Genomic DNA, 26,127 nt, shown 5'->3' with positions numbered 1-26,127 from the left:
AACCCAACATTACCAAATACCAAATCAAACAAAATAAAATGTCCATACAAAACCACAGGAAAGATATGGTTCAGGTTGCAACAAACTATCATGCAAAATCTTGTATTTGTAACTATGGCTCTCAGTTTATACAAAGACAAAAACAACTGAAGGAAACCTTGAATTCTTTTTACTTCCACTGAGGAGTGTGTTTTGCATCAAACTGATCATGTGAACAGATCTGACAGCTGAAAAACTTGCAGAGCAAAATCAAAGTGATCTCCAGCTGCTGTTAGAATGGAGCTTTTGTTAAACAAATCAGCCAGGCTGGCACAATAATGAGATAGAGAGAGGTAATAACGTTGAGGCTGGAACATTTTACAAAAAATAAACAAGATTAAAAGCAGTTATTAAATAGAGGCAGAAGACATTATGGAGATAAAATGTAGTATTTTCCTTATTATCGTAAGTTGCCGTAATTCTGGGGAAAATATAGGTTTATAGCCAAGAATGAAGTCCACGGTCAAACTATAGAGTATTATAATCAAGATCAAAGTGGTTAGAGACAACATTTACATAACTAGTCACACTAAAAGGGCAATCCCTTCAAAAGGTGCAATGCTTCTCAAAGAGGTTTTGAGATGATCATAGCAAAATCAAAGAACTTGTATAAATATTCAGCACTCAGATTTCACATTTCAAATCATAAACTATGAATCAACAAGCAGTAAAATCTACACTTCTCTTAAAAGAAAATAGCAGCTATATTAATATATTCATTTCTCTAGAAACCATGACTGAAATCATTAAAGCAGGCTCCTGGATTTGGATATACAGGCTATTCCATATCCCTAATGTTACATGCAGTGGCGGATTTTGCTTTTTGACACCTGTAGGCTGGAGGATAGCCCTCCTCCTCAGCATATGGCGTCATGACGACGCAACGCTACAGGAGAGGGTCTGCTACAGAAAAGGTAAGATACACACACATTCACACAAACAAACTGCCTCCCCCAAAAAATGGCCACTCTAGGCTATAGCCTACTCAGCCTAATGGGAACTCTGCCACTGGTTACATGCAGATCTAATGCACTTCTTAAACGCAGGTTGTGTTGAAAAGCTGTGTAATGCAGCAGGCATAAGCCCATGGGGTCCAAGTTAAAACGGATGAGAAGTAAACACTGTGCTCATGTGAGAGGCAGTTTTCTATGGATAAAAGATGAGCAGAATTGCAAATGAGGACTGAAGGATAATAGCTGGGAGGAACAGGTTAACAGCAAGAGAAGAGGATTCCATCCAGGAAGAGAGGAAGGAAGAACAGAGAACTTATAACATCTTTGAAAAGCATATGACATATTTGATGTGCACTACCATATACCTGCTATATGTAAGTATTAACTTCGGACAATTTTGTGTGCTGAACCGGATGCAGAATTATTATATCTAGGAAAGATCAGGCTAAAAGATTTTCAACACTATATAAACCAAGGGGATGGATGATTCAATATAGTCTGAGGTGGCCATCGGCCAGACAAAATCTCGCACTGAAGTAAGTAATTTCGGACTATACTGAATCATGCCGTAAGTGTTAAAGGTGCAGTCACGCACCAAAGGCACTAATACATGATAGATTAAAACTACATGATTGATGCCTTTTAAAGTAGCAATCCCACCCTTTTCCATACTAAATTTGAGCTGCATGGATCCAACAGAGCAGAACCTCTGCTACTTTAAACTCCAGGGACCCTCAGGTTCCCGAGATACTTACCGTTTTATTTGCTGGTTTACTTCCTGGAGTTTCAAAGATGGCAACTGCAGTCATCCAATAGGAAGCAGTGACGTCACCTGTTGTTGCTTCCTACTGGCCTGTAGGAACCACGGGACTTGGTGGCCATGTTGAAACACAGGAAACTAAAACAGTAAGTATCTCAAGAGCAAGGGGGTCCCCGGAGAGAAAAATAGCACGGTTCTGCACCAAAGGACCCACGGTTCAAATTGTGGAAATCAAATCAATCTAGAAAAAAAAATGGGAGTATGATGGATTGCTGCTTTACATTTTTAAAAATAGATATGGACATGAAAACATTATCATTTAAAGTTTCGTAAGGGTTTGCTGCTCTTTGTTAACTGTGTTAACTCCCGTATTCTGCCACCTTTCTTAGTGAATTACTGTACCTACAAGGAGGAGACCAGGATAAATCTGTTTACTTTATTACTGCATATAGGATTGTCAATCACATACCTCCCTTTTTCAAACCATAAAACATTATTCAAAAATACTTATACTTTAAGTCATCTCATCGTTTTAACCTATTAAATGGGCAATCCCTCCTAGGATCAACATTGAACTAATTCCAATTAAAGTGTTTCATCTGGACGACTAATGCTTTATTTATAAAAATCTGACACCTATAAGTATTTGTAATTATATATTTTTTTAAGTTTGACTTGGGAGGGGTTTGATTTCTTGTGGCTACTTAGCAAGTGCTTGTACAGTCAGAGTCCCCCCCTCCTTACCTCCCCTTAACGTGAGTCCAGACGTGATGTACATCTTTCCTGTCTCACTTTCAAGTACTTTCTGGACAAGTTACCCAATTATCTGAGCAGGTTTCTCACCCTTATTGTACGCAGCACTTATCTCCTTACATCCGCCTCCAGAAACCCCGCTGCTGGGAAATTGCAGGAACAATTTACCAAAGTCCTTCAAATCTGCTTCCTTTTTAAGTTCTTACAAGACTTCGGCTGTTTCCTACTTTGAACATGTTTGTAACTGTAACGTATAATGTTGCAACATTACTTTGTGCCCAGGACACACTTGAAAATGAGAGGTGTATCTTTTTTCCCCTGGTAAAATGTTTATAAATAATAAATAAACTTTATTAGCTCATTAATAAGTACAGTATGGGATAAGGAGGGGGAAGGGATAGGGAAGGTAAATGAACCTCTGCTCAACTGGAAAGTAAGTACCTAATAATGTGGATAAGGTGCTTGACTGAGAATTGCATTGACAATAAACCGAGAGAAAAAAGAACTCAGTTAGAAGTAGCACTCTGTTATCACTAGTGTCTAGTTGCTTAAATTAATATAGATACAGTAGATGATTATACTCCCCCCTGGCCAGGGAGAGGAGTAAGGTGGTATGAACCTGCGATTCGTATGTCTCATTAAGGGCCTCATGCAGAGAGCAGCGCTATGCAGAATTGGAGAGGGGGAAAATTTTTACCTTTTTTGGAGAGTTTTTATGTCCATATGCAGAAAGGGCAGAAAACTGCCTTTCTGCATATGGAGAGTTTCAACCAGCGCTATAAGCGCTGTTGAAACTACTGGGGAAAAAAGCGCGTTTTTTTTTTTTCCCTCTCCACCGGCCGCGGAGCGCCAGCTGCTTGGTGGAGAGGGAAAATGTTGAAAATCGCGCCATTTTTTGCCGCGAACAGCCACTAGATGGCGATCGCGGCTCTCTGCATACGGCAGAGAAAAAAACTGGAGAGATTTAAAACTCTCCAGGCGCGCGGCGAATTTTAAGGGGAAAAAAAAAAATGGCGCTTTTTTTTAAACTTGCCGGTTTCTGCCTTTCTGAAGGCAGAATCCGCCAATTAATGCCGCTTTCACTTTTTGCGCTGCTCTCTGCATGAGGCCCTTAGTGCTATACAATGTAGCCTGGAACAGCAGTGTATGCCATATATATGGGGAGCAGATCAGCTGCAGCTGTGCTGCTTAAATCTCCCTATACAAATATGTAGCTGAATTTTGCTGTGTAATCAGCAATGCTTAGAGCCTCCGTAATCACAATAAGAATGAGAGGTATATTCGGATAGCAGCATATATAGTTGTGCTAGTATAACAGTGGCAGTAGCGGATGTCTGATACTCCCTACGTAAGAACTGTTCACCCTGTTTGAGCAGTATTGCATACTCCTGAGCCCAGGAGTCTTGACAAAGCGGTAACACGTGGACGGGGCTCATTTAAATTGTGGCAGTGTCAGCTTTACCTTACTTTACCAGTGGTAGATACGTACATACTATAAGGCTGCGATTTTGAGGGGAATGGCTCGGAACGCCATCGATATAGTCTCCTATCCTACTTCTGATACTTACCGTGAGGATTAGGAGCGGGCATTATCCCCGTATGCAATACTGCTCAAACAGGGTGAACAGTTGGTACGTAGGGAGTATCAGACATGCCACTGTTATACTAGCACAACTATATATGCTGCTATCCGAATATACCTCTCGTTCTTATTGTGATTACAGAGGCTCTAAGCATTGCTGATTACACAGCAAAATTCAGCTACATATTTGTATAGGGAGATTTAAGCAGCACAGCTGCAGCTGATCTGCTCCCCATATATATGGCAAAGCTGTGTGACCCTGAATGAGAAGAAAATTAGAATCTCGAGCATTATAGCATACACTGCTGTTCCAGGCTACATTGTATAGCACTTAATGAGACATACGAATCGCAGCTTCATACCACCTTACTCCTCTCCCTGGCCAGGGGGGAGTATAATCATCTATCTATATTAATTTAAGCAACTAGACACTGCCACTCCCAGAGACCGACAATAGGGGTCCATTTAACGGTAGTGATTCACTACTACTGGTAATTTTCCAAGTTATCTGACATATTGAGTCATGAAGAATTTTTAATCTTATTCATGCACCATTTATTTTAATAGTTTATTCAATTAAAGATAATTTTAATATTGACATCTACCACTAGTGATAAGTGTGCTACTTCTAACTGATGCTACAATCACCCAGCAATCTCGGATGGACATTGAGCTCAAAGAAATTAAGTCCCAGCTCCTAGATATCAGAGATAGACAGGAAGATGCGTAGAATAGAGACCATCATAATAATCTTCGGATCCGGGGGATTTCAGATTCTGTAACGGACATTGAGGGGTTCATGAGCAATTGTTAACGTCAGCCCTCCCTGACTCTACAAAGGAGTCTCTTACCCTGGACAGATGCCACAGAGCCCTAAGAACGAGACCTCAACCAGGAGACAGACCAAGGGACGTGGTGTTGAGATTCCATTATTTTAAAACAAAGGAAGCCTTCAGCACAGTGATGAGAGGTACCAGAGATCTCAAGTTTCAAAATATACCCCTACAGGTTTACGCAGATCTGGGTCCATCTACACGCACTCAAAAGAAGAGATCTCCGATAGGTGACGGCGAAGCTGAGACCGCAATATTAATTATAGATGGACATTTCCCTTTGGACTCTAAGTAGTTCAAAATGGAAGACTTCAGACACTCAGGAATCCGAACGACGGGGAGGCCTTCCTCGAACATCTAGGCTTCAACTCCCGTTTCTCCGGATTTACTCCAGGAAGCGAGAACCCCCCGACCCTGGAACCATCTTGGTCCACGATTCCCACGAGAAGATCCTCCCACCTGATCTCTTTGGCGAAACAGTTATCCGAAGCTGGGACCAAATCCTAAACTGTGTTCCATATCTATATTCCGGGTCGGAGTAATTATTGTTTTATGTTTTCAGGTCCAACTCTATATTGGCTCACTTATGGTTCACTAATGTAATCATTGTTTTTGGTAGGAGCACAGTCTAGCCATATCTAAACAATAGGCCCAAAGTCAGAAGAGACCCCAGGCTGGGGACCTGGATTGATTGATGGTTTCTCGACTACCCCCCAACTATATCTGTGTCACTATAGACACAGTTGCCCTTATTTTTTTGTTCCTCCCGCACCCTAGACTTTTTTTCCCAAGGGCAGGTGAGCATCGGGAATGTTTTCCCGGAGACGTATACATGCCCCTTTTTTTTTTCAATTTGTTCCAGTCCCAACCCCCCACCTCCAAGTTTTTGTTCTCTCCCCCCTGTCCCCTAACCCAGATTAGCCAATAGAAAGCGAGGACAATGGTTGTCCAGGGAGGCAGATCAAAAACAGATGTTTTTGTATTATCTAAGGTCTCCAGAGATGGTCTGTATAGGAAATTTAGAAGTTTTCATATTGACCCCTCAATTTAATTCAAAACGATGTTTAGCAGTATATCTGTGGTTTTGCTAATGTTTAGTTCTTTTCCTTTCTTTTCTCCCTCCTATCTTCCCCCCCCTATCCTTTCCCCCCTCCCCCCATTATTAAAAAAAAATGTTTTATCACTGTACTTCTCGGCAAGAAATGTTATTCCTCCACTGTGCTGTCCTCCCCCTAACCCCCCCTTTTTTTCATTTTTTGTATCCACCCCCCCACCCTAGCACCCCCCCATAAATGTTTTATCTCTGTATATCTCTGCTGGAAAGATAATAAAAATTCAAGTTAAAAAAAATGATCACTTTGCACTGCATGGTATTTATTTACTGAGATGATTTTCTGAATAAAGTATCTCTATGCTTTAGTGACCTGGACATATACAGTAGGAAATAAAATTACATCTATGGGTAATTTGTTGCTGTTGTATATAGCTAGTGCATTGAAGGTGCATAAGTTAGTGACTCCTGAGAAGTTTGTCAGTATTTTATATAAAATGGTTTAGAATGCTCTAATGTTATTCGAGGTAGAAAATGTTCTTACTAGTTCACAACTATAATATTTTGACTTGTAAAAAGTGAGTAAGTGGACAAAATCAGTTTGTCAATAAACAAAACAGTTTTTTGTTCAATATATGATTCAATTCGCTTGTCATCTTGCATTCCTAGATTAACATTTATTTTAAGGACTGTAGATTTTTTTTTAGATTAAATACAACTTCACAAAGGGCTGAAATTAAATAGAAACAAGTTCATGAACTTTCAAATAATTATGTCAAGAGGGACACTGGCAACAATATGAGTTTCAAAGTCTGATAACTAATTGGTAAATCATTTAGCCATTAGTAACATTTACCCTAGTTCCATAGATGGTTGTAGTTCTTACACCAACGGATTTAGTAAAGCCCATCATGGTAAAAGCAGCTGTCAATCCTCCTTCAAATTCCATGTTGACAACCTAAAGGCGGGAAGTACAACACATATGAAATTACTTGCAGTTTAAACATTGTGGTACATTTTTCTGATTCAACAATAAAGCAGCCATTCCCTCACAAATGTACACGAGTTTAACTCATATAATTGCCCCCTAAGAATGAAAAAGGGCGTAGAAGAAACAATACAGCACAACAAGGTAAGTTGAAGTAAATGTGAGGGTATTCGCAGTCAGGAACAACCAACGTTTCGGTACGCTAAGGAACCTTCATCACCGCCCATGTCTACTAAGGAGTGCTATGCCATAAGACACCTTCTGGTGCAGGAAGACGACTTATGGCCTACACAAGGGAGGTGTCTTCTGGAAGGTATGTCATGGCATAGCACAGCTTATGAGCCTATGTCACAAAGCCATGGCATCTGCAGGTGCCAAATAAGTGAGGAGCCAAAAGCATAATAATTGCAATTTTATGAGGGTGAGTGAAGAAAGCATGACAATCTGAAACATTGCTCATGTGGCTCTCACTACAGATAACGGAATTGGGTATTTTATTGTAAAGTTGATATTGTTTAAAAAACAACAATGATGCAACAGTAAAAGTGTGCCTTAAAATCTTATTGTGGATCCAAAAGTGTGCCCAGTGTTAACTTTGGACACAGACCAGTATGCTTCCCAAGAGTTCGAAGGGTGATTTGGGTGAAATTCCAACCAATGCCCAGAAAGAAAGCACTGTTATGGGCTACATGTTGCTTTTTGGCAAAACTTTAAATTCCAAGTGTAAAAAATACATGAAAGGAAGAGCTATTCATCAAGGGCGCAAGATTGTTTAGCGGGGGCGCAGGCTGCGTGCAGGGAAGCCTGGGGGCGGGCAGAGCTGTGCACGGGCAGCCAAGCAGCTCACAAGCTCCCTGCTGCTGTTTCTGTGTGATGTCTGCCTGCAGCGGGGGCGGGGCCTTCCCTGCACACAGACAGCCCCTCCTCCTCCTGTCCCAGTTTTCAGAAAGACATTGAGAGGTGGGAGACATATTGAGGGGAGGGGGAGAGAGAGACATGGAGAGGTGGGAGACATATTGAGGGGGGGGAGAGAGAGACATGGAGAGGTGGGAGACATATTGAGGGGAGGGGGAGAGAGAGACATGGAGAGGTGGGAGACATATTGAGGGGGGGGAGAGAGAGACATGGAGAGGTGGGAGACATATTGATGGGAGGGTGATAGACATGGAAAGGTGGGAGACATATTGAGGGGAGGGGGAGAGAGAGACATGGAGAGGTGTGAGACATATTGGGGGGAGAGAGAGACATGGAGAGGTGAGACACATATTGGGGGGAGGGGGAGAAAGACATGGAGAGGTGGGAGACATATTGGGGGAGGGGGAGAGAGAGACATGGAGAGGTGGGAGACATATTGGGGGAGGCGGGGAAAGACATGGAGAGGTGGGAGACATATTGGGGGGAGGGCGAGAGAGACACTGGGGGGAAGGTGAGAGAGACACTGGGGGGGAAAGGTGAGAGAGACCCTGGGGGGAAGGTGAGAGAGACATGGGGGGAAGGTGAGAGAGAGAGAGAGAGAGGCACTGGGGGGAAGGTGAGAGAGACACTGGGGGAAGGTGTGAGAGAGAGACACTGGGGGGAAGGTGAGAGAGAGAGAGACCTGGGGGGAAGGTGAGAGAGAGAGACACTGGGGAGAAGGTGAGAGAGAGACACTGGGGGGAAGGTGAGAGAGAGAGAGACTGGGGGGAAGGTGAGACAGACAGAGACACTGGGGGGGGAAGGTGAGAGAGAGGGACACTGGGGGGGAAGGTGAGAGAGAGAAGGAAAAAAGAGAGGGGAAAAAAAGGGGGGGCGGGAGAGGGAAGGGATGTAGCAAATAGGTGGATGAATGCCCCCTCAAATGGATTGTCTTTGTGCACCAGAAAAAAACATATTACCAGATGCCAGCAAACAATAAAATAAACACTGATCCAATACTAGTAGACTGCCTGTGCGCACGCCTGCACCCCAGGCGATTTCTGAACTTGGCTGCAGGAGATTGTGGACGCGTGACAAAGCTGGTTCGCCCTCATTGGCTGAACCAGCTCACGTGCGCTGATGTCATGTGATTTTGATTACATCAGGCAGGGGGGGCCCGAGAAATTTCATAGATGAAAAGGGGGGCTTGGCATAAAAAGTTTGCTCACCCCTGTGTTAAAGTATCAAAGTACTTTGCTCCAATTTTTCCCCACCTGCACCCATATACAACTTTAGGAAAGCAAGTAGGAATTGGGACGGGTTACATGACATACAAATTATAATGTGATATATCAATTTATTTTATTTGGGGAGGGGTGGGGATCTGTTACAGTAGATCTGATGTGGCACAAGTCTAATATTCTGCACCAGATATATACCGTGGGAAAGGAGGGGGAGGGGTAGGAAAGGTAAAGGAACCTCTGCTCAAGCTGAATTAAAGTATAGGGTAGATAAGGTGCTAGACTGAGAATGAATTGATTAATGAACCAGAAGAGAAAGAACTCAGTTTAAAGTAGCACTCTATTATCTGTAGTAGGATAGTGTGGTTGATTTAAAAATATATCTTTATTGAATTAAATGTTAAAATATTTGTGCATGGAGTGGAATAAAAAGATCAATGGACACTCTGGGCACAGAAGTCTTGAAAAAGCAGCAGACGCGAAACGATCGTCGACGAGGGCTCTTTTAACTTATGGACAGTGTCAGGTTTGCTTCTTAGGGGGTAGACTACACTTAGTTACAAGGCTGCGATTATTGAGGTGAATGGTTCAGAACGCCATCTACTTAATCTGATTACAGGCATACTATTTCTCTTCTGGTTCATTCTGCACCAGATGCAAGAAACTGAACTTTTCTATACGGAGTCATGAGTCAAAACAAACTTTCCTCTGCGTTGATACATACACTAAGTTTGACGTAGCTGAGATTTTTGCTTCTATTGGTTATTCCCTAGGTTTACCTGGTGGCTAACAACATCATTGTCACACTCATAAACACATCTTCCATAGGGGCCAGTCCTTAAGGCTTCAGTCAATGATTCAATATCAAAGATACCATTACTACACACGACAGACACGGGCCAAGAGAAAAAACCCTGAAAAAACAAAAGAGATAGATTTCATTCTTATGCTTAAATATTTATAATTAAAAATATTGCTCTGACAAAAAAAATAATTTCGTTATACAGAGGTCGCACTGATACAGATTGATGTCTTATAATAGCTGTTAAAGGAGCAGTCCTATTTAGCAGATTCCAATATGCATTTCATTTTCATATCCTTTTACACCTTTATGACATAACGTTCTGTTTTGGCGGACGAGCGATATAGTAGCATTCTTTTGTGAATTTTGTAAAAAAATGACTACATTTTATTTTTTTAAATCAAATTTTAAATTAACATTGATCACATGATATTTGTTTTTGAGATGTTCATTTAGGCCTTTTGGGGAAAAAAAGACAGCCGTTTAGTGTGTTTAAAATAAAAGAAGAGCCCTTATAATGATAAAGGAGCTAGAAGAATAAGGTCGGGATTCACTAACTAACTTGATTGGCAGTTAACATCGGATGCAAAAGCCGTGCTTAGTGAATCTCCCTTTAAGACTTAGTAAACGAGACTGAGAGTATGGTAAAGTTTTTTACATTAAGTACATTTTTGTCCAAGGCCCAGATGCATAAAAGGGTGTTAAATGTAAGCAACCCTCAGCTCCAAATGATGGGAATGGGAGTAATAGGGTGCTAAAGCTTAGCACGCTTTTGTGGATTTGGGCCCGAGTGCTTTGATCCTTAGACACCTATTGGTGACCTCTGATAAAATCTTCCTTGTGTATTCTTTTCCAAAATACAATGGAACCTATTCTAGTAGGTTTGATAACAAACTCATCGAGGATTTTGAGCACTTCTCAAAGGATTTGGCATGAGTAGCTATTCAGAAAGCTTCGATAACATGCCAAACTCGCTCGAGAAGTGCTTCTTCCCGATCGGTAGCGCTCCCGCTCAGACAAACCGAGCAGGAGGTCAAAAACAGCTCATACTCGCATTTCTTGTGAAATCACCCTATTCTCGTATCTCTGACAATCTCATCGAGCCTGCAACTAGCAAGCAACTCGCAGATCTCATCTCATGGGATTTGCGGTATGACTTCGAAGAAAATGTTTATTTTTACTACACTGGATTGAAGCCGGGAGTCTCTGGAACTGACACACATTAATATCTGCTCCGGAGACACCCTGCTTCAATCCTATGTAATAAAAATACATTTACAGGCAGCTTCATTACTTTAGCAGCTAAACACTAAGGTAATGAAGGGGTTAAATACCAGTGCCCGGTTTGTTGGGGTAAAGGGGGTGGGTGAAGGTGGTATATGGCCCATGGTGGGTATTTATGCCTACTGTGAGGGTTGCGAGAGGAGCTAACCCCTTCATTACCTTAGTGTTACTACTGCTAAGGTAATAAACGGGTTAACCCCTCCCGCTACCCACCCGGTAGGCATAAACACCCACCACGGGCCAAATACACCTTCACCCATCCCCTCTACTCCTAACAAACATTAAAACACAATACTACTGGGAGAAGGAGCAACTCAGTGAGTAAAGACACTGACTGGGACTGAGTTTGGAGCAGGGGAACTTGGTTCAATTCCCAGTGTCGGCTCCATGTGACCTTGGGCAAGTAACTTTATCTCCCTGTCCCTCAGGCACCAAAAAACATAGATTGCAAGCTTCATTTATCCCTGCCACGATTAAGCCGCCCTAGTCCCCCTCTTCTTCAATGAGCATCGGCAGTAAAATTAAAAAAAACTAACTCCACTTATTATTTACAAATATTAGGCACAGCGATGGGGACAACATTTACCCCATCCATGGCTAATCTGGGACAGTGGGGATCCCTCCATGTGGTCGGTGCACTTCCTCTACAGCTAAGGCTGTGGAGGAGGTACATAGATGATATTCTCATCATTTGGGAGGGAAGTGAGGTGTCCTATTTGGACTTTGTGGCAATTCTCAATGACAATCAATACAATTTGAAATTCAATGGTAGTAATAATAAAAAAACATATACATAAACATATGGAGCATTAACGTTTTACTATCAGTATACACAAACAACACAAGGGGGAAGCCCCCAGGAGAAGCCAACAAACAGGAGAAAAGCGTAGGGCTTTTGGAAACTTGAGACCACCGTACCAACAGCTCAGCACGCAGACGTCCAGGAGCTGTTATCATAAAGAGAAAGGTAGACCAGGGAAGCCGTGCGCACGCGGAGGACGTGCGGCCGACGTAACCGGAGCCAGGCTGGAGTGCGCCTCAATACACTCATTGTGTTTTACCATTGGGGAGATTGCAAGTGTATCCTCCCCCTCTGTGTTGTTTGTGTATCTAATAGTAAAACGTTAATGTACTACACCTTTTTGTATATGTTTTTGGCATGTATGAGGTTCCAAACGGATCATTACCTCATCAACATCCTGTTCAAGGGAACCATCTGCTGTGTGAAACCAGTGCAAATTGTCATCCAGTAACTATTGCACAGGGTTGATTTTCACTTTATTGCACGTATTATTCATATATTTATTCAGATTGCGCCGCTGATACCTATTGTTTGTATTTTTGTGTCATTGCAGTTGGGAGACCGCAGGTATCTGGCAGCATCGGACGTATGAGTACTAAAGCACATTGAATGTACCACGTTGGTTTATATTCCATTAATCCTTGATCACTTATCCCAATTTATATTATTTATGGTTTTGCGCTTTTTTTCCCTTTCTTTTTAGCATTAGAACCCAGTTATGATTGGTGGGAAATTTTAAATGTGGCAGATGCAAAGCATGCAATCACAGAAAACGGATATTTATTTATAAAATATTTTACCAGGAAGTAATACATTGAGAGTTACCTCTCGTTTTCAAGTATGTCCTGGGCACAGAGTTAAGACAAATAATACATGGTTACAAATACAGTTACATAAATGAGCAGGGTATACATTATATACAAGACATTGCGTGCACAGTTAAAGATAATATATATTATGAGCGTATGAAACAGTTACAGACCAGATTAAAATGTGAGACAGCCTTAGATTTGAAAGAGCTTAAACTGGTGGTGGATGTGAGAGTCTCTGGTAGGTTGTTCCAGTTTTGGAGTGCACGGTAAGAGAAGGAGGAGCGGACGGATACTTTGTTGAGCCTTGGGACCATGAACAGTCTTTTGGAGTCTGATCTCAGATGATAGGTGCTGCATGTGGTAGGGGTGAGGAGCTTGTTCAGGTAGCTGGGTAGCTTGCCCATAAAGAATTTGAAGGCAAGACAGGAAAAGTGAACTTTGCGCCTAGACTCGAGTGATGACCAATCTAGTTCTTTGAGCATTTCGCAGTGATGTGTGTTATAGTTGCATTGGAGAATAAAACTACAAATTGAATTGTAGAGGGTGTCAAGTTTGCTAAGGTGGGTTTAAGCATGTGATATTTAAGCATGGGATAAGCATGTGATATCTACAGTAACTAAAAAAATAAAATATGTTGAAAAATGTCATCAACTGTCTTACCACACGTGTGGTGTATGTGTCACAGTGTAAATATGGTTTACAATATATTGAAGACTTAGAGAAAACTGAAACATAATACTCGAATATTTGGGAAATATAAAAAATGTTCCTAAGTTCATTGACAGAGAATAACCATTGACACCATTATTGAACCACTTCAAAGATATTCATAATTGCGATCCCAGTCAGTCAGAGGCTGCCTGCCTCTGTTATTTCAATAAATTCAGCGCAATAGTCTGTCAGAGCTGTGCGGTGTGACGCAGCTCTCTCCGTGCAGTTCTTACAGTCTGCAGGCAGATCGCAAGGTCAGATCTTAGAAAAAGGCTGAGATAAGGTCACAGCTGTCCCGAGCGGTATTGGCATTTTCCTACCTCACGGTTTGTGACTTGCAGTAATGCTTTCTGATTCTTTTCTGAATACCATGATTACACAAATGCCAGACATGAGGTAGGGTCATGCCAAAACGTTCGATTTGGCAGTGATTTTATCGAAGCTACTAGAATAGGCCCCAATGGCTTTCCAAAAACTTGACTTAGGTTGTCTGCTGCTTTTTCCGTTTCACATTTGCTTTAAAGACCGGAATCTTCCTACCTATGTATTACAAGTGAGTTGAAATTTGTCAAAAACAATGGTTAGTCATGTTGTATTTAGTAATACATTGGTACGGTATAAGGAAAGAAATGTTATTGCTTTCGCTACCACAGGGACCTGACATGCATTGCCAAGCTACAGTATGTGAAGCAAAGTCATACTAGCAATAAGGTTTTATCAAAGGTGTGCTATATAACAGGGGTGCTCGACTCCAGTCCTCAAGCGCACCCCCCCCCCAACAGGTCAGGTTTCCAGGATATCCCAGCTTCAGCATAGTTGGCACAAACAGAGGCTTAGAGAAAGACTGAGCCACCTGTGCTGAAGCAGGGATATCCTGAAAACCTGACCTACAGTATTAGAGGGGGAAGAGTGGGGGGGGGGGGGGGTTGGGGAGGGGGTTGAGGACTGGAGTTGAGCCCCCCAGGGTATAGAATAGAGGTTCCCAATTGCAGTCCTCAAGAACCACTAACAGTGCAGCTCTCTAAGGCTATCCTTTAATTAGCACAGCTGGACTAATCATTTTGACAGAACCACCTGTGCTCATGCAGGGGTATACTTAAGACCTGGACTGTTAGTGATCCTTGAGGACTGGAGTTGAGAACTTCTGCAATAGACATTCCCACTGATCCTCAATGACAAAGTACTCAAACAGGAGTGGCCACTAACAGGTCAGGTTTAAGGATATCCCTGCTTATGTACAGGTGGCTATGCTGAAGCAGGGGTATCCTTAAAACCTGACCTTAGAACTGGAGTTGGCCACCCCTGTACTAAAATAACATTGTGAGTTTATGCCACCCACTCAAACGCATTCAAAATGTGAGAAAACTTATGGCAAAATAAATGAACACATATAATAAAAATCCTCTCAATCAAATCATGTATTGATGCAAAAGAAGCAAAGCAAGAATTCATTTGAGACATAGGTGTTGGAAAACATCTATTCCTATCTATCTCAAAATGTTGTCACTTTAATTCCAGAGCAGATTTTAAGCATGATAAAGAAACAATCAAATGCAGAAAAGGCACAAGCTCTGCAATGTTGCGCTCGCGACCGAGGGTAGTGGGTGAATCAAAACTTAATCTTTAATAGGTAATCCAATAAAAACCGGTGAACAAAATATAACTATATTCAAGAAAAAATATTAAAACTAGTCCAGGGTAGGTCTGAGAGATCTATATCAGAGCAATGGATAAGCGGCTAAAGGCAGTATATTGGCAGTGATTAGTGACACCTAATTGTAATCTTCCCATTAGCCGCTTAAAGCCTGCTTGTATCAAGGTTTGATGTCAATACACACAGTGTATAATGGGAGTATTTACTGTATCCTTTTGGTCTATGGAACTGGTTCGTAGATATGCCAGTTCACTATGTACAGACCAGAAAACCTAGTAATTATAGCCAGCTAAATAGATAGCGATATTGAGTCGAGTCACTCTTAAAAAAGGCACCAGAAGCGTAATGATAGTTCTTAGGCTGCGGTCCCAGTGCACGCGCGCCCGGCGGGGGGCGGCGGCGCGTGCACAGCGCTGCATCCGCACATGGCCATGATCATGACCTCACGCGCCTGGTTCGCCCTCATTGGCTGAACCGCCGGCGGGGGCGTGGCCACGGCTCCGTCGCAAGTTCCGCACACAATTTTTGTGTGTGTGTGGAATCTTGCAGCACAGCGCGGCTGCTGAATGTGCGCCGATGCATGTACTCGGCCCTGAGTGACTGTGGGGCCGGTGCTTGTGCGCACAGCGCACGCCTGTGGGACCGCAGCCTTAGGGAGCACAATCCTAGTCAGTTGCTATTACATTAATTGAGTCCAGCAGCTGAAGGGTTCATTGACTTTCACGTGTGAAGCTGCAGTGTAATAGTCAGCTTTGTAAATACTAGTGCAGCAGAGGATTAGCACAGTTACTGGCACTACTTACAGTATTCTAGGGTCTATTGGCTACTTAATGTCTATGTAACCACTAGCTCAAAATCCACCTGGCTACTTTTGTAGCTCCAGTTGAGTGCTAACCCTCTGCTGCAGAAGGATAAATACCCCCGTTATACATGTTATACAATGCACCCCTATGGGCCTTTTTTTGACACCGGAATGCGTTATCCAACACTCACCGCCACTGATTAACATGGGACTCACTTTACAACGGTTTCACTATCCAACGCTAATTCCAGAACGGATTCCGTTGGATAACCGAGGACTGCCTGTATATTGACAGCAAGCCTGGATACAAGCAGGCTTTAAGCGGCTAATAGCAAGATTACAATTGGGTGCCACTAATCACTGTGAACACTGCCAATATACTGCCTTTAGCCGCTTATCCATTGCTCTGATATAGATCTCGCAGACCTACTCTGGACTAGTTTTTATATTTTTTCTTGTATATAGTTAGATTTTGTTCACCTATTATATTGCATTACTTAATAAAGTTTAAGTTTGAATTCACCCACTACTCTTGATCGTGAGTGCAACATTATTTATTTATTTATAAAATATTTTACCAGGAAGTAATACATTGAGAGTTACCTCTCGTTTTGAAGTATGTCCTGGGCACAGAGTTAAGACAAATAATACATGGTTACAAATACAGTTACATAAATGAACAGGGTATACATTATATACAAGACATTGCATGCACAGTTAAAGAAAAAAATATTATAGGCGAATGAAACAGTTACAGACCAGATTAAAATGTGAGACAGCCTTAGATTTGAAAGAACTTAAACTGGTGGTAGATGTGAGAGTCTCTGGTAGGTTGTTCCAGTTTTGGGGTGCACGGTAAGAGAAGGAGGAACGGCCGGATACTTTGTTGAGCCTTGGGACCATGAACAGCCTTTTGGAGTCTGATCTCAGGTGATAAGTGCTGCATGTGGTAGGGGTGAGGAGCTTGTTCAGGTAGCTGGGTAGCTTGCCATAAAGAATTTAAAGGCATGACAGGAAAGGTGAACTTTGCGCCTAGACTCTAGTGATGACCAATCTAGTTCTTTGAGCATTTCGCAGTGATGTGTGTTGTAGTTGCATTGGAGAACATTGCAGAGCTTGTGCCATTTCTGCATTTGGTTATTCCTAAATCATGCATGCACCTTGATCTTCCAATACCAATTTCACTTTACGCTGAGCAGGAGTTGTAATCGTACTATATAATGATAAAGAAACAACAACTTTATTCACTCATTATAACTGTGTTATCTAACACACACGCACGCACACACACACACGCACACACATATATATATATAAATTGTTAGTCCAATAAAAAAGGTAGCACCTAATACTGAAGAACTCATTTATTCTGCACTATCGCAACTGGACTAACACGGCTATTTTCTGCTTTATATATATATATATATATATATATATATATATATATATATATATATATATATATATATATACATATACAGCTCAACCCCCTTATAACGCTGTGGTTGGGATCCAAAGAATCACATTGCGCTATTAGCGGATCGCGTTGGAAATAATGTACAATTGTATGCATTGTACAATAAAGTATTTAAGATACCAATAATCGTGTTGTAAAGTATTCATAAATACGAAAATTGGGAGTCACGCTTGCATCGCGTTATAAGCGGATTCGCGTTGTAACGGATCGCGTTATAACGGGGTTGAGCTGTATATATTGTGACAGAAACCAGGGGTTGGTAATAAACTCCATATACAGGGCTCCCAGGATACTGAACAGTTTCTGTCCTGTCTAAGCTGAACAGGGCAGCCTCGTGGTACAGGCACTCCATTCCACAGTTTGTCTGCTGCCTGTTTTCTGTCACCTGTCATGCTGATTAGAGTTCAGGTATATAAGACCTGTTTCCTGTTTCCTCTGGGCCCCGCCCAAGAGCCTGGAAGGCTGCTGAACTGCAGAGGGGTAAGGAAGCCTCTTTCCCAAATCGCTTCATTCATTCTGTTAGTTTGTCTAAAGACTGCAAAGGTACTTATTTTGTTGGTGGAAGTGGATAAGCCACTTCCAACTCTGAGTCAGGGACATCTAAGTTTAAGTTATCGCTCAGACGAGCAGCTTTTTGTTTGGCTTTGTTTTCTGTTTAAACTGTGGCAGTCTCAGTGCCTGGGACTGAATAAACCAGGCATAGCCTGTTTAAAGGAACAGTACGTGACGTCTCATCATTTAACCTACCCTAAAAGACCGTGTTCTAACAGTCCCGGACAGACGGCGGAGCCCCGGAGTAAGCCGTTTGTCACATATGGTGGAGAATGCAGGCAGAACACTAAAAGGTCTGGGGGTTAAAGAACTTTAAAGAAAAAAAAAAAAAAAAAGGTTTTTTTTTTTTCTCTCTCTCCAAACAAGATGGAAGACGTGGTGAGTGCGCTGGTACGCAATGTCGCTGTCCAGAGAGACGCGAATGAAGCCCTGCAACAGGCGAATGCAAACCAGCAAGAGACAAACCGCTTGCTGAAAGAGGAGCAACAGCGGTTCGCTCAGGGCTTACAGCAGGAACTCGAGATCCTGAGGGAGACTATCAGTAACCTTCCACTGGCAGCGGCAGCCCCAGATCCGAAAATGACCAGGGCAAGCCACTACCTTCAGAAGATGGGACCCTCGGATGATGTGGAAGCCTATCTTCTCACGTTTGAACGCACGGCACAGAGAGAGGGATGGCCAGAAGCTGAGTGGGCTGGTCTAATCGCACCCTTCCTAAGCGGCGAACCCCAGAAGGCTTACTTTGATCTAGAGCCAGCCGAAGCTAACGTCTATGCAAAATTGAAGTTCGAGATCCTCGCCCGCCTCGGCGTAACCACGGCTGTTCGCTCCCAAAGGTTTCACGCATGGTCCTTCACGATGGATAAAGCCACCCGAAGCCAGATGTATGACCTCATCCACCTCGCCCGGAAGTGGCTACAACCCGAGATCAACTCAGCAAGCCACATCGTGGAACGGTTGGTCATGGACCAGTTCTTGAGGAAACTTCCCTCTGCCTTACGCCATTGGGTCAGTCGGAGTGACCCCCACAATGCGGATGAGCTTGTGGCCCTCGTAGAAAGGTACAATGCAGCAGGAGAGCACCCGCAACCCACAGTCGTGGAGCAACCCCACTACCCGAGGTTCCAGGACTCTTCCAGAGACGGTAAAAGGGTACCGGGGTTAAGGGGAGCTGAAGAGCGGCGACCACCTTCACGCAGCACCAGCAACAGTGGTTCGCACACTAAGGGCAATAGCCAACATGGGGAGCCGGGAAAAGGCTCTAAGTGGGACACAGACTATGTACCTAAATGTGTAAATTGTCATGAGAGGGGCCACACAGCAAAAATCTGCCCACTAAATGAGGAGCCCATGCAATGCAACAGCGTGGAACCTTATTCGCTGTTGTCCCAATGTATGGGCCCTAGCCCAGAGGACCCCTTGAATAACCATCTGTGGGCATTTGTAAAGGTTAATGGTAAGAGGGTTCGGGCACTTCTTGACTCTGGGAGTATGGTCACACTAGTGTCCGAATACCTATTGCCCATTAAGAAGAAACAGGTAAACAGTTCACAAAGAGTGGCAATTTGTTGTATACATGGGGATAATCATGAATATTCCACTGTTGATGTTTTTTTTTAAACAGAATTTGGTTCTTTAGATTTCAAGGTGGGTGTTGTACCCAAACTGGCACATGATGTGTTAATAGGGACCGACTTTCCCCATTTTCTAAAAATGTGGTCCCCAGCTCAGAATAGCGCCCAGAGTTCAATAGCAGACCATAACGAAGTGTTAGAAGAAACAAATCCTTTCCCTTTTTCAGAAATGGAGGTTGACGAGGGCCCAAATAAGAAAGGGGAAAAGGAGGAGTGCTGTGAAATTCCCTTCCCCATCACTACTTTGGTAGGGAATACCCCAAATCAAGATGTTGATCAGGCACTTACCACCCCAGTACAGGATAAGACCCTCGCTGACCTAGAGGTCAGTCCTGGGAGTTTTAAGAAGGCCCAGTGGGAGGACCCCACATTAGCGGTAGCAAGGGGAAATATACGGGACCAGAATAGTACTCATGGCCAACCAGATAGGTCACTTGCTTACCCCTACTTCGAGGTAGAGAACGACCTAGTATATCGGGTTGATAAAAGAAAATCAGTTACAACTAAACAATTGTTGGTACCACGGACATTCCGTAACGTAGTATTACACCTCGCACATAGTCATCCATTGGGGGGACACCTAGGGGTGGAAAAGACAAAAGAAAAGGTTCTCCGAAGCTTTTATTGGCCTGGGGTTCTGGCAGAAATTACAAACTATTGTTCCTCATGCCCAGAATGTCAGATCACCGCCCCGTTCAAAGCATACCGCAGCCCATTGGTACCCCTTCCCATAATAGAGGTACCATTTGACCGGATTGCTATGGATCTAGTAGGACCCCTAATAAAGTCTGCTAGGGGACATCAGCATATATTGGTAATATTAGATTATGCTACCCGATATCCGGAGGCAGTTCCCCTACGTAGCACCTCTGCTAAAAACATAGCAAAAGAGTTAGTACTTCTGTTTTCCCGGGTCGGAATTCCTAAAGAGATCTTATCTGACCAGGGAACACCATTTATGTCCCAAGTAACAAAAGAGCTATGTAAACTCCTAAAAATCAAGCATCTCAGAACCTCAGTCTATCATCCACAAACAGATGGTTTAGTGGAAAGGTTCAATAAAACCTTAAAGAGCATGTTACGCCGGGCGGTCGATAAGGATGGGAAAAACTGGGACTGTTTGTTACCATACCTGTTATTTGCCATTAGGGAAGTTCCCCAGTCATCCACAGGCTTCTCCCCGTTTGAACTATTGTATGGCCGACATCCAAGAGGCTTACTGGATATAGCCAAAGAAACTTGGGAACACGGGGTTACCCCTTACAGAAGTGTAATAGAGCATGTTGCCCAAATGCAGGACCGCATTGCTGCAGTCCTACCCATAGTGAGGGAACACATGGAGAAAGCTCAAGAAGCACAAAGGAATACGTATAATAAGGGTGCTAGGGTCAGAATTTTTTTTCCAGGTGATAGGGTACTAGTTCTGGTTCCCACCGTGGAGAGTAAATTCCTTGCTAAATGGCATGGGCCATATGAGGTTTTGGAAAGAGTGGGAGAAGTAAATTATAGGGTAAGGCAGCCAGGTAGGAGGAAACCTGAGCAAATTTACCATATAAACCTACTCAAGCCCTGGAAAGATAGAGAGGTCTTGTTAACCCTAGTACCCCCAGGTCCGTCAGAGAATCAAGAAACTGACCCAGAGGTTAGCATAGCTGAAACACTGTCCGTGCATCAGAAACGAGAGGTCCAGAGTTTAGTGAGAAGGAACAAAGAAATCTTCTCTACACAGCCAGGTAAAACTAACGTAATTAAACATGACATAGTCTCTGAACCGGGGGTCCGAGTTAACCTTAAACCGTACCGAATCCCAGAGGCCAAGAGAGAGGCTATAAGTTTAGAGGTTAAAAAAATGCTAAAACTAGGCGTAATTGAGGAATCCCAAAGTGGGTGGAACAGCCCTATAGTTTTAGTCCCAAAGCCAGACGGTACAACAAGGTTTTGTAATGACTACCGGAAACTAAACGCGGTGTCAAAATTTGATACTTATCCTATGCCCAGGGTGGATGAACTTGTAGAGAGACTGGGCAAAGCCCGATATCTCACAACCCTAGACCTAACAAAAGGGTACTGGCAGGTTCCCCTCACAGAAAGGGCAAAAGAAAAAACAGCCTTCTCAACCCCAGACGGCCTCTTTCAATATAAGGTGCTGCCTTTTGGCTTACATGGAGCTCCCGCCACATTCCAAAGAATGATGGATAAAATTTTAAAACCACACGTTCGGTACGCTGCCGCCTACCTGGATGATGTGGTAATCCATAGTGAAGATTGGCAGTCCCACCTTCCAAAGGTCCAAGCTGTGCTCGACGCAGTTCGGTCTGCTGGACTAACTGCTAACCCCGCTAAATGCACTATTGGTCTGGAGGAGGCCAAGTATCTGGGGTATTCTATTGGTAGAGGGTTACTCAAACCACAAACACTCAAAGTAGAGGCGATACAAAATTGGCCAAGGCCAGTCACAAAAAAACAAGTAAGGACCTTTTTGGGGTTAATTGGCTACTATAGGAGGTTTATTCCCAATTTTGCAACTAAGGCAACCCCACTAACCGACCTCACAAAAGCAAGAGGACCGCTAATGGTAAAGTGGTCCCCCGAAGCCGAACAGGCCTTTAGAAGCCTGAAAGAAGCTCTCTGTGCCCAACCAGTGTTGGTCACACCTGACTTCTCCAAAGAGTTCGTAGTCCAAACCGACGCATCTGAGGTAGGGCTGGGGGCGGTACTCTCCCAGGAGTCTCAAGGGGAGGAGCACCCCATCCTTTATTTAAGTAGGAAACTAAATCCCCAGGAGAAAAATTACTCCATAGTCGAGAAAGAGTGTCTCGCAATAAAGTGGGCTGTAGAGACACTCAAGTATTATCTGTTGGGGAGAAAGTTCCGATTGGTCACAGATCATGCACCCCTTACCTGGATGTGTCAAAATAGGGAGAAGAACGCTAGGGTGACCAGGTGGTTCCTAAGCCTACAGCCCTTTAAATTTTCTGTGGAACACAGGTCGGGGCACAAACATGGCAATGCCGACGGGTTGTCAAGGATGCACTCCCTAATATCCATGGTCGCTCACCCCTCGAGGTCTGAGCTGGGGGGGAGGATATGTGACAGAAACCAGGGGTTGGTAATAAACTCCATATACAGGGCTCCCAGGATACTGAACAGTTTCTGTCCTGTCTAAGCTGAACAGGGCAGCCTCGTGGTACAGGCACTCCATTCCACAGTTTGTCTGCTGCCTGTTTTCTGTCACCTGTCATGCTGATTAGAGTTCAGGTATATAAGACCTGTTTCCTGTTTCCTCTGGGCCCCGCCCAAGAGCCTGGAAGGCTGCTGAACTGCAGAGGGGTAAGGAAGCCTCTTTCCCAAATCGCTTCATTCATTCTGTTAGTTTGTCTAAAGACTGCAAAGGTACTTATTTTGTTGGTGGAAGTGGATAAGCCACTTCCAACTCTGAGTCAGGGACATCTAAGTTTAAGTTATCGCTCAGACGAGCAGCTTTTTGTTTGGCTTTGTTTTCTGTTTAAACTGTGGCAGTCTCAGTGCCTGGGACTGAATAAACCAGGCATAGCCTGTTTAAAGGCACAGTACGTGACGTCTCATCATTTAACCTACCCTAAAAGACCGTGTTCTAACAGTCCCGGACAGACGGCGGAGCCCCGGAGTAAGCCGTTTGTCACAATATATATGTTCATATATATTTTTTATGTTTTGTCTCTAACCAACAAGTACACATTTAGCTCTCATTTTTAATAGAATCAATATAGCAGAAGCTGGGCACTCTCTCAGTAATTTATATTTAATGTTTCACTCTCTCAGTAAGACAGTAATTTCCTTAAAAAATATAGTAACCATGGACATTCCTCAGGCCCTGACGATCAGGCCAGACAAGCCCTGATAAAGGTCAATGCTTCGACCGAAACGTTTGTATTTTATTATGCATATTTGTTAAATAAATGATAGTCTTAGTGAGTGTCCAGTTTGTGCTATAGTGATTCTCTCATTATTCCTGGCGAGGACGGGCCCCAGCCTGCATGCTGGAGGCTCCGTCAGTATTATTGAATGCATGGCTTTTCTAGATTTTGAGTGCTCCGTTCTACTCTTTATTGATCATTTTTAAAATGACACAACCTTGGTAGATGTCAGATTTTCTCAAAAAATAAAAAGAGGTGAACAGTAATGTAGTGCACGCAGCAGATGTGTAATAAGTATCTTGCATGTGGCTCCTGACAGAAGGCAGAGGCTTTTGTATTTGGTTGTACAAGTCTCTGCCCCTTTTACTTCCCTATTCATTTATTTTTTCAGGCCCATTTGTCTAGTGTGCTTATGTTCGATGTTTGGCATGGCTTTATTGAGCAGATGGCCACCTTTCAAATAGCCTGCTCTGAACAATGGAGTCCTTGATAGTTCGCCCTTACATATTGTCATTTGTAAAGAGACTTTGCCCTCCTTAATTCCATAGTGGCAGATGTATTCAGGGTTTGTTTGTTACCTTGCAGTTTGTAACTTGTGCTTTTCTCTTTTCACATGTAATATTTGAAATGTCAGCTTACACTTTTAGACGTTTGTAGCCCCACCTAATGAACACTTTTGTTTTTGTTTTTATCCTGTAGGGGAAATGCTGTGGAAGTGCTAAATACATGAAAAACAGTTTTGATAAAGCTCATAACATCACAAATAAACTAGATAAATCAATAGCTGACAAGTGAATTGACAATATTTTTAGAAAACCATATCCAGTCTAGCACTCTATCATGTTAAACATTAGATGGATATCATAGGCTTTTTGGAAATATTTCCATATATCCAGTATTAAACAAAGATATGGAATTACTGTGACTAGCTGTCCATCCCGTGACAATTAAAACACAAATGAAACCCCCCAGTTTGGGAGTGGTCAGTTAAACATTCACATTCATTTATTTATGACCCCTGCATGTCCAAAGTCTGAATCCACATTTTGAAGAAATCGATACCCATACAAGGCATACTCCGGTTTAAGGACACTCACTTTAAGTACACTCGCAAGTAAGGACAAATCGCCCAATAGGCAAACGGCAGCTCGTGCATGCGCCTATCAGCACGTCCTGAACAGCAATACCGGCTCCCTACCTGTACTGAAGCTGTGTGCAAGCGGGGAGACTATAGAGCCTGTTACAAATGTGTTATTTACATCAGTTATGCACGTATATGACGATAGCAGTACAGTACATGCATCGATAAGTGGGAAAAATGTAGTGCTTCACTTTAAGTACATTTTCGCTTTACATACATGCTCCGGTCCCATTGCGTACGTTAATGCGGGGTCTGCCTGTATTTATGCACTGACCTGCTCTGCTTCCTTCAGATAAATTCTCTTTGCAGAATACGGACAAGTCTCTTCCACTGAACAGTCTAAGCAGCGACTGCTAGCATCTTTGGGCTAAAATAAATTGAGATTCATTCAGAGGAAGTACTGTTATTTAATATACACTACAATAATATTGTATATATTTAGCTATAGCATTCATATTTAATTTAGTTGAAATATACATTTTTATAGCATAGTGAAGATATACGTATACTTTCACTTAATGAATAAGAAAAAATTACTGTCAATGTTATCTCTCTGAATAGCAGCAAGACTAATAGAACAATTACTGCACTAAGCACAGTAAGTGGTAACCATCCATTAACGGTATTTGTACATACTGTATCAATATTTCATTAGCTTTTGAGAAAGGTAAATTAAATGTACATTTTGCATGTGTGTAATAGTGGAATTTATTTGCTTGCTTCATAGAGTTGATTAGCGTTGATTATATAAGTTATTTGCTTTCAATTGTATTATCAATTAGCTCTATACTAATGAGCTTCCACAATGATAATTCCCTATGAAGCAAAATTAAAATAATAGTCAGAAACCCAGCTCTCGCCCCCCCCCCCCCCCCTCACAGAAACCGGCATGAAATGACACCGCGGGTTATGTGACGTCACATGACCCCGCGGCGTCATTTGATGCCATGTTGCCATGGCGATCCATCGCCGAAGATAAGGTAAGTGAACTAGGAGACATTGCAGGGGCCTCACGTGATTCCCCGGCATTTAATTTAAATGCCTTGGAGATGTGCGCGGGGCCTCTGAAACCGCCGCGCCCCCCCCCCCATAAAAATCTTGCGCCCCCCAGTTTGCACATTAATGTTTTTTGGGATTTAGTTTCTTTTGGTAGCCAACTGTATTTTTTCTAATATGTGTCAAAACTCAGTGTCAACATTTTTATTTCAACTCTGAATCTTAAAACACTAATCTACGGCTGTTATCGAACCAGCCATTGAATTTTTTAGACATTCATATGTATACACACCTTGTTGTCTTTGGTAAAATGGGATAGAGTTCCAAATGATGACACCTTTACACATCTACAAAAAAGGTTGCTTTGATAAACATTTTTGTTTAATTTGTTTTACATAGCAAAGCTAGTGGGACCTACAATCAATTGCACTTCAGTCAGTGAACAGGATACATAGCCATATGTTTTCTTT

General features: G+C 42.8%; 1 protein-coding gene across 4 annotated transcripts in view; it reads right to left on the bottom strand.

Annotated features, from left to right (window-relative positions):
• The window catches only part of LOC142497361 (uncharacterized), a 132,141-nt gene that overhangs the window by 51,068 nt on the left and 54,946 nt on the right, over positions 1–26,127 (bottom strand). For all 4 annotated transcript variants that reach the window (XR_012802239.1, XM_075605043.1, XM_075605045.1 and 1 more), the window contains 4 exons: positions 25,950–26,004; positions 24,936–25,028; positions 9,874–10,008; positions 6,828–6,929 (listed from right to left, as the gene is read on the bottom strand). Coding sequence is in view for 3 of the 4 variants with exons in the window: in XM_075605043.1 (XP_075461158.1) it covers positions 6,828–6,929; positions 9,874–10,008; positions 24,936–25,028; positions 25,950–26,004 (385 nt within the window). In the remaining variant the exon portion in view is untranslated. The remainder of the gene's footprint in view (positions 1–6,827; positions 6,930–9,873; positions 10,009–24,935; positions 25,029–25,949; positions 26,005–26,127) is intronic.

Source organism: Ascaphus truei, chromosome 6, assembly GCF_040206685.1.
Source record: "Ascaphus truei isolate aAscTru1 chromosome 6, aAscTru1.hap1, whole genome shotgun sequence".
Classification (NCBI taxonomy): Eukaryota; Metazoa; Chordata; class Amphibia; order Anura; family Ascaphidae; genus Ascaphus; species Ascaphus truei.
The sequence above is the reverse complement of the archived record's forward strand: the minus strand, read 5'-3'. Positions and strand labels throughout refer to the sequence as shown.